Below are 12,655 nucleotides of genomic sequence, written 5' to 3' on the forward strand. Positions count from 1 at the left end.
ATCTTTTAAAAAAATAGGCAAAGAAGCTCAATATAGACATTTTTCCAAACAGGATATGTGAAAGGCCAACAGGTTCATGAAAAGATGCTCAACATCACCCTTCATAGGGGAAATACAAATCAAAACCACAAGGAGCTATCACCTCGTACTTGTTAGAACGAACCATCACCTCACACCTCACAGCTGTCCCATCATCAAAAAGACAAGAGATAACAAATGCTGGCATGAATGCAGAGAAAAGGGAGCCTTGTGCACTGTTGGTGGGACTGTAAATTGCTGTAGCTACTATGGAAAACAGTATGGAGGATCCACAAAAATTAAAAGTATAACTACCAAGTCTGTAAACCTAGCGATTCACAGACTTGTACCCCTGTGGCTAATAATACATTATATGTCAATCAAAAATTAAAAAAAGAAGTATTGATTTAAAAGCAGAACTACCATATGATCTGGCAATTTCACTTCTGGGAATATATTTGATATAAATGAAGACACTAACTTGAAAAGGTATTTGTACTCCCATGTTCATAGCAGCATTATTTACAGCCAAGACATGGAAACAACATAAGTACCTAAGTGTCCACGGATGGGTGAATGGATGCAGTTGTGGTATATATATATATATATGTACATACAATGAAATAAAAAGCAAAGAAATCCTGCCATTTTTGACAACATGGATGAACCCTGAAGGCATGATACTGAATGACTAAGTCAGATAAAGACAAATACTCTATGATCTCACTTACATGTGAAGTCTAAAAGCAAACACAAAAAACTTATAGAAAAAGATCATATTTGTAGTACCACAGGCTGGGGAGGGAGAGGGAACTGGAGGAAAGTGGTCAAAGGTATAAACTTCTTATTATAAAATAGAGAAGTACTGGAGATGAAATGTACAACATGATGCCTATAGTTACCACTGCTGTATAAGATATATGAAAGTTGTTAAGAGAATAACTCCTGGGATGCCTGGGTGGCTCAGTTGGTTGGGTGTCTGCGTTTGGCTCGGGTCATGGTCCCAGGGTCCTGGGATTGGGCCCTGCGTTGGGCTCACGCCCCACGTTCGGCTCTCTTCTTGGCAGGGAGACTGCTTCTCTCTCTCCCTCTGCTCTTCTACCTCTTCTACCTGCTTGTGCTCACTCTCATTCTCTCTCCCTCTCTCTCTCTCTCCAATAAATAAATAAATAATATTTTTAAAATAAATAATAAACCCTAAGACTTTCTATTATAACTAAAAAAGTTTTTTTTTTTAAGTTTTATTTATTTATTTGACAGACAGAGATCACAAGTAGGCAGAGAGGCAGGCAGAGAGGAGGAAGCAGGCACCCCGCAGAGCAGAGAGCCCGATGTGGGGCTCGATCCCAGGACCCTGAGATCATGACCCGAGCCGAAGGCAGCGGCTTAACCCACTGGGCCACCTAGGCGCCTCTATAACTAAAAAAGTTTTATAAAAAAACCTGTATTTATTTATTTGAGAGACAGAGAGAGAGAGAGAAAAAAAACGAATGGGGGCAGGGGCAGAAGGAGAAGGACAAACAGACTCCCTGCTGAACAGGGAGCCCAGTGCAAGTGGGATCCCATGACCCTGAGATCATGACCTGAGCTAAAGTCAGATGCCTAACAGAATGAGCCACCCAGCTCTTTTCTTTTTTTCCCATTTCTTTTTATTGTGTCTGTATGAGATGATGGATGTTAATTAAACTTACTCTGGTAATCATTGCATAAGTGAAACCTTTACACTATACATCTAAAACTCATACAGTGATAATATGTCAATTATATGTTATAATACTGGGGGCAAAAATTTTTTTCCTCTTGGGGAAATCGGCTGAGTGTCCGACTCTTGACTTTGACTCAGGTCATGGGATCGGGTCCTATGTCAGGCTTCCTGCTCAATGGGGAATCTGCCTGAGATTCTCTCCCCCGCTCTCTTTGCTCACACTTTTTCTCACTCTCTCAAATAAATAAGTGAATCTTTGGAAAACAAACATCAAAAACCTCTCACCTTTTGACCAGAAACATGCTAACAATTAGCTACTTAATAATGTGTATCAATAAAATTTCATATAACATGAAACCTGACCTGTAGTGACAGTCTGCTCGAACACAGAGTTTCCACTCTCGCTGGAAAACCCACCACTCTTCTTTCCATTCTTCAAAGGCCTTCCGAAGTATTCTTTGCTCATAGTAAAACCTTCAGCAATAAACGAAAATCAGAGATCCATGATTATGATATTTATTTCCAAATTAGTTTCATATTGCCTTTAGCATAGAAAAGTGTGGCTCATTATTTGACAACACCAGAATAGAATAAAAACACATTTTTTAGACCAAAATCTTTGAACTATTTAAATTAGAAAGAAAACTAAAAAATGTTATACTCCAGATCTTACCAATTAGAGAGGTTAAAGTAAAATAAAAATCTGACTTTCTGAGTTTCCAAGTTAAGAATTATTCTCCAGTTTTTGTTTTCCTTCATCAGACTAAAAAATATTTTTTATTAGTAAAAAGCTGTAGCTACACTTCCCATTTACATATACAGGAGATTAAAAATTATAAGCAAATGCCTAATGGTATCCCTAGTACTTACAGGAACACAACATATTAGTTTAACTGAAAGTTAGCCAGAGGAGTTATAAAAACAGCCAAAGAGAGGCAGAGGAAATAAAGGGGCAAAAGTTGATTAGAAAGAAAGTAAGAGCAATGGCACACTGCATTGATGCTAACAGGCACTATGAGGTGACTGAGAACTCAAGAACTCTGTGCCTGTTGGTCACTTTGAATTTCTATTCACAGTTCTGCAGAACTGTGTCCTTTAACTAACGTGTCCTTCTTCCTCGCCACTCATGGCTTCTTCTAGCTAGCAAAAACAAGGAAATTCACTTCACTATTGTTCGTGATAAAAACTAAAAAAAAAAAATTGTAAGAAATGCCCCTCAAAGGGGGGTAGGTTAAATTCAATCAATGCCATTCTAGTCATTTTTTAATGAAGTAGAGCCAAGTACAACTGAAATGGAGAGATGTTCCAGGAAAGGTGTTAGGTGAAAAGATAAAGCTAGCTCATAAAGTATGTATGACACCATTTTTATAAAAATTAATTTTTTTACTTCCAGTACCCATATGTTGGAATTAATACATACTAAATTTACATATATCTACATAAAATATAATGTATGCACACATATTTGCATACATACATAAAAACATCTATGTGTACATGCATGCATTGTGTATACATATATAAATGATTATATTATACATATTAAAAGCCTGAAAAGGTTTCCAGTATACCAAACTATTACCAGTGTTTATCTCTCAGGGAGAGATTGATTACAGGAGACTGCTGTTTCCTATTACACATGTCTATATTTGAAAATTTTTAAAACAACAACTCTGTTCATGATTTAGATAAAAAAAAAATTTTTTTAAAGATTTTATATGTTAGAGAGAGAGAGCACACGAGCACAGGCAGACTGGTAGGCAGAGAGAGAAGCAGGCTCCCCGCGAAGCAAGGAGCCCGATGTGGGACTCGATCCCAGGACGCTGGGATCATGACTGGAGCCGAAGGCAGCAGCTTAACCAACTGAGCCACCCAGGCGTCCCTGATTTAGAAAAATTTTAATGGAAACGAACCACTTGCATTTGTATATGTACTTCCTTCTATCAACTACTACTGTCCACCTACCTCCCTCCTTCCCCAAACCTTATAAAATAACAGCCCATATATTTTGAGGGGTAAGCCCACGATGACAGAGAATAGGAGCAACGATGATAGACAAGAGATGTCAACAAATTTTAGATGCTAGAGAGCAGGCAGGCAAGGGGCAACTGAATCAACAGATCGGAGAAAGCAGAGGAATCGAGGCACACCCAGCTGGTGGCACAGACAGAAAAGCAGGGAACATGAGGCATCAGGAACAGGGGAGCCTGGCTGGAGATGGAAACATAGGATGGTTGGCAGGCATAATCAGTTAGGCCCCAGGTCCTGTTCTTTACCCAAGCAGAGACTCAGGTTTCTCTCTGGAGAGGCTGAAAAGAGGGCCACTGGACTGCAGAATACCAGGCAGAGCTCTGGAGAGGGTCTTCAACGGAGTCCACATACACAACAGTGAGACCCCCATTCCCTCTCCTCTGCCTAGAGCCAAACTTATAACCACCAAGACCCGCCTCCAAGCCACTCAACCCAAAAGGAGTTTGGAGGATTCCTCTCCTCTGGGGAAAATTGATCAATTTAAGGGAAAGGCTTTTATTATTATTATTTTTTAAGATTTCATTTATTTATTTGAGCGAGAGAGAGAGAGCGAATGCACACAAGCAGGGGGAGCAGTGGAGGGAGACAGAAAAGGCTCACCGCAGAGCAGGGAGCCCACTTTGGGGCTTGATCCCCGGACCCTGGGATCATGAACTGAGCCAAAGGCAGACACTTAACCGATTGAGCCCCCCAGGTGCTCCCAGGGAAAAGGCTTTTAGATATTGACAGCTGGAGGCTCCCCAGTGAAACTGTCTTGTCTCTGCCTCAAAAACCTAAAGCGAAGCCTTCAATTTACAAGTCCCTGTGCATACACAGAAAAGCCTCCAAAATTAATATTTTAGTGCTTACCTCTTAAATATGAACAGACAACAAAAGGGTCTTTTGACATTTAGGGAAAAGCTCCCATATGAGACAGTGACCAAAAGAACAGAGAAAAAGGGGCTCAGGAGAAACAGACAATATAAGCAAAAATCTTAAAAACAAATTGCTACATTAACCTAAAAAAATTAAGAACCTTCAGGGTGCTATGTTTTTAAAAATATTCAGAGAACAAAATGAGATGCAGGAAATTTAAAACAGGACAGCAGAAATTAAAAAAAAAAAATCCACAGATGGGTGAAACAAAAAGGTGATTGGCGTTATGCACCAAGTAAGGACTACAGTTTTACGCTCTCTCAGCCTGTAGGGAAGCCACCTGCCACATGAGCACAGGAGAGACAGGACTTGATCTATTCAGAATACCTGTCGTGAAGAGACTGACTGGAACAGGGCTGGAAGCAGGAAACCAGTGCAGTCACCGGGATCATTCAGGGGAGACACAATGATAACTGGAGGTTCTGAACAGAGGTGGAGTTTGAACACATTTTGAAAACTGAGTCACCACAATTACGGCACTGGCATTGCAGACTGGGGTGTGAGAGAGTAAGAGAGGTCAGAGGTAACTCCCAGGCTTCTGACCTAAATTCCTGGAAAGATGGGAGTTTCCATTAACAGAAGGAGAAAACTTGGGAGAGATGTTTGTGGGGATGATCTAGATTTTGGATTGAACATACTAAACTGTGAAATCTATTAGACACAATAGATTGTTACATATGTAGCAGTCTGGACAAGGGGAGAGGTCTGGGTGGGGTGTATATATTTGGGAATCATCCTGAGAGCTGATGAGACGGTCACGGTTGTGAGGTTCCATGGAAGCAGTGCAAAGATGATGTAGTGACCTTATCGAAAACAGTTCTGGTGGAGGGCCAGTCTAAAGCCTAGTGGGATGGATTTGAGAGAGACTACAAATCCATACTCTGTGTTGGAGACAGAGTAAGGCCAGGGGAGTTGAGGTAAAAGGGGAGCAAAGAGACGGCGGTGCTAGCTGCAGGAGGATGTATGGTCAAAGAGATTTTTTTTTTCAGGTTGAGAGAAATAAGGGTATATGCTGGTGCAAATGACCTAGTAAATGGCAAAAAACTGATGCAGAAGAGAAAAAAACTGCTTGGGTAATGGCCTTGAGAAGGCACAAAGAAAACGGTGCAAAAGCCAAGGATTTTGCCACAGATGAGAGCAAGGACAATTCACCTACCTAAAGCAGCTTGCACAGTGAAAGATGTTGGCGGTGGGTAGATATGGTGGAGGGAACTTGTGCTGGTCTCCTCTGTGTCTTTCTTTCTTTCTTTAAAGATTTTATTTATTTATTTATTTGAGAGAAGGAGTGAGTGAGACAGAAAGCACATGAGCAGTGGCAGAGGGAGAGGGAGAAGCAGACTCCCTGCTAAGTATGGAGCCCAATGCAGAGCTCAATCCCAGGACCCTGGGATCATGACCTGAGCCGAAGGCAGAGCCTTAACCCACTGAGCCACCCAGGTGCCCCTCTTCTGTTGTTTCTATCAAGAAAGTAGGAAGCAAGGCCATTAGCTAAGAAATCTTAGGAAGAAAGCTTGATGAATTAAATACCATAGAAGGACATGACTGTTCTACCTACTTCTCAAATTAGTCAAAAAAACTGTTCAGGGGGCACCTGGGTGGCTCAGTGGGTTAAAGCTTCTGCCATCTGCTCAGGTCATGATCCCAGGGTCCTGGGATCGAGCCCCTCATTGGGCTCTCTGCTCAGCGGGAAGCCTGCTTCCCTTCCCCTCTCTCTGCCTGCCTCTCTGCCTACTTCTGATCTTTCTCTCTCTATCAAATAAATAAATAAAATCTTAAAAAAAAAAACTGTTCAGATCTTCTCTTCAGGAAAGTAAGTAACTACCTCACATTTAAGACTACCTTATATATGGATATATACTGCATTATTTTTGGTCATTTTGGTTCAGTTTATTAATGACAAAACAATGCCAGTTAATAAAAGTTAAAACAATCTCCAAGAACATAAGGGCATTATTCTGCATTTTCTGGTATGAATTAATTCTCCTCTAATATTCTTAAAAGTGAGGAAAAACATAAAGAAAGACGAAAACAAACAAAAAAGCAAACATCAATATGCCCAATCTTCCCCAAAGTAACAAACAACTCACTTGATTTAAAAAGAGATTACAAAATGAAAATAATAATAATAATAAAATAACAAGAGATTATAACTTAAAGAAAAAAACAAAAACATCCCACCCTAAATTTCTAAGTCAACACAGTATCAGAATTCTAATTCTGGTAGATGTTAGAGAACAAGCAGTATTCTTACTCTCTCACTCTACAATCTGAGAAACTAAGGCCCAGAGCCATAACTTTTCCCCAGGTCAAATAATTAGCTAGGCCCTGGACTAGGCCCCAAACTCAGGTCTCCCAAATTCTAGTCCAGTATCATCCCTCCAGGCCCTGCTACCACTCATGAGCAAAGAAAGTAAAGAGTGTAATAGGATGATTTTATTTTTTTATTTGACAGAGAGATTACAAGTAGGCAGAGAGGCAGGCAGAGAGAGAGAGAGAATCAGGCTCCCTGCTGAGCAGAGAACCCGATTCGGGACCTGATCCCAGTACCCTGGGATCAAGACCTGAGCAGAGGCTTTAACCCACTGAGCCACTCAGGCACCCTAACAGGATGATTTTAAAGCAGTATAACAGATATCGGTCACTGGCTAACACAACACCCACTGTCAAGCCGCTGCCTCCTCGCGGTCATCTGGTGCAGAAGCTGGAAAGGTTTCTTTATCAGCCTCCTCTATAGCAAAAGGCAGTCAGTAACATAGCTCAGACAATGAGGCAGAAGCAGAGGAGTACCTGGGGGACTCAGTGGGTTAAAGCCTCTGCCTTTGGCTCACATGATCCCAGGGTCCTGGAACTGAGCCCTCCCTGTGTCAGGGGGCTCAATTGAGCCTCCCTGCTGAGCAGGGAGCCTGTTTCCCTTCCTCTCTCTCTGCCTGCCTCTCTGCCTACTTGCGATCTCTGTCTATCAAATAAATAAATAAAATCTTTTTTTTTTTTAAAGATTTTATGTATTTATTTGACAGGGAGAAATCACAAGTAGATGGAGAGGCAGGCAGAGAGAGAGAGGGAAGCAGGCTCCTTGCTGAGCAGAGAGCCCGATGCGGGACTCGATCCCAGGACCCTGAGATCATGACCCGAGTCGAAGGCAGCGGCTTAACCCACTGAGCCACCCAGGCGCCCCATAAATAAAATCTTTAAAAAAAAAAAAAAAACAAAAAAAACCAGAACGCAACTGAAGGTTTCCAGGAAAGTTTTATTTTCCTGAGTAAAAGAGAGATCTGACGCTACCCTTCCTTATTCCTTCCTGTGTAAAACAGAACAGTCATTTTGCAACAATGCAGTATCATCTCTGAGGAAAAAGGGCCAATACGTTAAAAATGATGAACTCAAAAGGTACTAAGAGCCTGAGTCTCTGATGGGCTCCCTGAGCAGCTAAATGAACACCAACCTCCAGACTGCTTACAAGAAAAAGCAAATCCCAATTTGTTAAAGACACTATCAGTCTCTCTCTTACTTAGAGTTGAATGCATTTCTTTTCTTTTCTTTTTATAAACATATATTTTTATCCCAGGGGAACAGGTCTGTGAATCGCCAGGTTTACACACTTCACAGCACTCACCAAAGAACATACCCTCCCCAATGTCCATAACCCCACTCTTTTCTTTTAAGATTTTATTTATTTATTTGACAGACAGAGATCACAAGTAGGCGGGGGGCGGGGAGAGCAGACTCCCTGCCAAGTGGAGAGCCTGATATGGGGACCCTGAGATCACGACCCGAGCCAAGGGCAGAGGCTTAACCCACTGAGCCACCCAGGCACCCCTGAATGAATTTCTAATATAATCAGCATTTCCCAAGTACTGGGACTATAAATGGGCATTACTTAAACAAACATTTCTAGATAAATATGGGTCAAATAATAAGTTAAATAAAAGTGAAGAGGAAAAGAACTTGGGGAAGACAGTGGAGAGGACAACAGAGGTTTCCAGTCTCTAAATCCCCATAAAACACGAACAGTAACCATGTAGCAAAACCAAAAATTCACGTACCAATTACAACAAAACCATGGGACAAGTTATCCCCATAAAATCAAAATGCAAGCAGATGAAGACAAACCATCCACAGTCAAAAGACCTGCATGGTCTTAACATTTCTACAGGAGAAAGAAGGAACAAGGAGGTTGGCATCTAAGGAACCTGAGAATGGGGGAAAAAAAAACCCAAAACAGCCATTAGTGGTCACTGCAAATTGTAAAGGCTCCATCTGAGACTCGCAGCTGAACCTGAGAGGAGTTTTCTCCACTCCACTACCAGGCTCACATAGACAGAACTGAAACAGTTGGAGCAGTCCTGCCCCTAGTCTCAGAACCAACATGCCAGGCTCCCTTTTAGGCCAGAGCTTCAGAATGAGGAAAACCTGCTGGCAGCAGAATAGAAATTGAGCAGGAGATGCATGAGAGATGAAGAAAGAGAGGATCAGACCAAGTGTTTTAGTGGAATAGAACCAGGATATCCCATAGAGCAAGCTGCCATATCTTTAAATAACTACAAATGAGACAGAAGTGGGAGCTCTGTGAAATAGGAAAGTTAACTGATCTTGCCTCATTCTAAAAAGGCCAGAAAGATCAATTCCACATAAAAAGGAGCAACAAAATATGAGGTCAAATCCTCCACAAGGTTATTTTTATGGGAAAGCAAAAGGAGAGTAACATGCCTATAGACAAAGAAACTATGCCAGAAAGATGTGTCCACAAAACAAAGCAAAAATACAAAACCCTGTCAGCTATTATCTCAGAATGAACTAAAGGACTTTAAGAAAATAAATCCATACCTAGGCATATCATATTAAAACTCTGAAAAATAAAGGGCGCCTGGGTGGTTCAGTTGGTTGGGCAGCTGCCTTCGGCTCAGGTCATGATCCCAGAGTCCTAGGATCGAGTCCCACATCAGGCTCCTTGCTCAGCGGGGAGCCTGCTTCTCCCTCTGCCTCTGCCTGACATTCTGCCTGCCTGTGCTCGCTCTCTCTCCCTCTCTCTCTCTGGCAAATAAATAAAATCTTAAAAAAAAAAAAAAACTCTGAAAAATAAGATAATGAATCTTCAAACCAGCAACAGTTAGACTAACAACTTACAAATGGAAGCCATAAGACAATGAACTATCTTCAAAATGCTGGGGAAGAAACTGGCAACCTAGATTTCTCTATGCAGTGAAATATCCCTCAAAAACGAAAGTGAAATAAAAACATTTTTAGACAAAATCTGAGAGAATTCATCACAAGCAGATCTATTCTGATGCAAATTATCAGGCTGTTCCAAGGACATAAGGAAAATAATCACAGATGGAAAACTGGAGACACAGGGAAAAAAACAGGAAGGATAAATATGTGAATATTAGCTGTATAAAACCAGAAAAAATAATGTTTTACAGATTTTCAAATATAAACAGAATTAAAATACCTCACAGAAAGGGCATACAAGTCAGGAGAGGGGACAGACAGAGTTAAAGCTTGCTTTAAGGACCTTGCCTTGTTTGGGAAGAGGGCAAAAGAGCCTATTAACATTAGACACTGATGAATTAAACATATATATTTTATGCTTTAGGACAGTCACTAAAAGAAGAATAAAAGTTTGGGTGGAGTAATAAATAAAATATTCAACTGAATTAAAAACAACTTTATTTGTAGGTACTGAAAAGCTACCAAGCAAGTGAAAAAGGACAGGGCCAAGGTCCAGGAGAAGAAGGAAATGCAGAGGTGAACTCTGCCTAACCTGTGAGGCTGGGACTGGTAAAGACACACAAAGGAGATGGGAAGAGCATGGCTCCCCACAGGGTGCATGCAAAGATTTCAGAGGACACCCACAGGCCAAATTTGCTTAAGAGACTTGGATGATGTTCCAGATTAGGAAAGCCACAATGTCAGAAAAATGAAAAAAGAAAAGTTGTAATAAGGGACAAGTAGAGGGGTTAAGAGCCCACAACATTTCTGTTTTTAAAAAAATGCTTACATCTCAATGGCTGTCAATTTTTCCTTAGCAATAAACCCTACACTGGCCCTTTGTCTCCAACCCCACCGGCTCCTGTATGGGTCCCTGACCCTGGTGGCTCCCAGTGCAATCCACTTTTCGCTCTTTGTGCTGCAGCTGAAGCAGTTTTAACCAAACCCGCAGTAGGGGGCAGTGGCCCATACAAAGTGAAGCGGGGGGGGGGGGGGGGGGGGGGGCACAGGGACTTTCTATACTAAAATTTCACTCCCCTTGCCAATGCCAACTCCCCCCGCCCCCGGTTCTGTTCTAGATCAAGTCAATGTGGTCAGTCCATGAAAGAGATTATTTACTTCTGGGCAAATCCTTTTTTTCAGAGAGGGTCTTAGCTACCCTGGTTTACTTAGGATTCCTTCATACACTCATTGGGTCAAACTAGGGCGTGTTAGGTTACCATTATATCATATGCCTGCTAGAGGCTGGGGGAGAGGGGAGGAGAATGTAACACATGCCATAACAAAGGTTACATATGGGCTTACTACAAAACAAAAACCTAGAATAAACTCAGAGGAATTTGGTTTTCTGAGCTAATACTACCTGGCTTTAGAGGGAAATACTCTTCCAAAAGTCATTCGAATCCACAAATATAAGAACTTTCTGGTCACGCATCTGAAAGAAGGAAAGAAAGGATATATACATACACATTTTAAAATTCCATTTGACTTATTTCATCAATTTTCTGGAAAGCAGGGGGAAATTAATGTCCCATGGGGAGGTATGCTAGCATGAGTCAAAAGGTGAATCACAGCTATTCTTGCATCAAATAGCGCATAGGATGGACAGATTTATAAAGCCAAGATCAAGCAGATTGTTTCATTATTTTTATGTTTATAAGTAATCTCTACCCTCATTGTGGGGCTCTAACTCACAACCCTGAGATCAAGAGTCATATGCTTTACCAACTGAGCCAGCCAGGTGACCCCCAAGCCGATTATTTTTGAAAAAATACTTTCAATATAAAGTCTTTTGTCAATGAAGACTTCAGAGTCGAAATAAAGGAAGCAAGTACAAGAAAATGCTTTTATTCACATTATTCTTACTACCTAAAACACCTAGCAAATGCCCACTTACCTATCAAGGTTCACCTTCAATGCTTGCTCCTAAGGGAAGCCTTCCTGGACCTTCCCCAATCCAAACACGGTGAGTAGCCTTGTACCCTCAACACCCTGATTCAACCCTTAGTATAATATAATGTTATGACACCAAATCACAGTAATCGGCTCACAGGGGACCTGTTGTTCCCTCTGCACTATAAGCCCTTGAGAATGGGGACCAAGTCTTATAGTATCTCAAGTACCTAGCACAGCGCCTGGTACACATACAATAAAGGTGGCTTGTCTCAGCCAGTTAGTCTCCAGGTTCAGCTTGGAACACTCTTCTTCTTCCTACTCTTTATGTGGCTTATTCATACATTACCATATAAGGCTCATCTTAAAGCCCACTTCCTCTGGCTACACTAGCGGGGCTGTTCTACCCATGTGGGCCTGCAGCACTACATCCTCTCATCTTCTAGCATTTATCCTGTTTTCTTGGTGGGACTCAACACTCAGTCAAGCCTACATGATTTTAAGCCTTTGGGAGGTCATGGATTACAAATGTCTTATTCACCTTATATGCTCATCATCTAGCACAACACCTGGCCAAGTAGGCACCTGATAAATTTTTTTGGTAGTTTGATGGTTTTATTAACACAAATATGCACATAAGCTATCTATTCATTTTCTTCATTGTGAAGCTTGGTATTGGGATTGGTGGCTCTGATGGCCAGCTGGACTGCTCTTTCCACAGTGGCTTTGTGCTTCTTAGAGGAGACACTGGGAGTAATCTCTACACAGTAAGATTTATTGCACATCGCAGAGCTGACACTGTGGGCTAGGAACTTCCAGAAACCAATGGGCAGCATGTGCTTGGTATTCCTGTTGTTCCTGTATCATATGCCGGGCATCAGGATC

The 12,655-nt window shown here is 41.5% G+C and overlaps 1 protein-coding gene across 14 annotated transcripts in view; it reads right to left on the reverse strand.

The window, feature by feature from the left end:
• The window catches only part of SFI1 (SFI1 centrin binding protein), a 102,616-nt gene that overhangs the window by 67,081 nt on the left and 22,880 nt on the right, over window positions 1–12,655 (reverse strand). For 13 of the 14 annotated variants that reach the window (XM_059140917.1, XM_059140916.1, XM_059140927.1 and 10 more), the window contains exons 4-5: window positions 11,241–11,312; window positions 2,087–2,197 (exon numbers count right to left, since the gene is read on the reverse strand). In XM_059140917.1, the coding sequence (XP_058996900.1) occupies window positions 2,087–2,197; window positions 11,241–11,312 (183 nt within the window). The remainder of the gene's footprint in view (window positions 1–2,086; window positions 2,198–11,240; window positions 11,313–12,655) is intronic. The other variant, XM_059140925.1, reaches the window with a different exon arrangement.

Source organism: Mustela lutreola, chromosome 11 (genome assembly GCF_030435805.1).
Source record: "Mustela lutreola isolate mMusLut2 chromosome 11, mMusLut2.pri, whole genome shotgun sequence".
NCBI classification, from domain to species: domain Eukaryota; kingdom Metazoa; phylum Chordata; class Mammalia; order Carnivora; family Mustelidae; genus Mustela; species Mustela lutreola.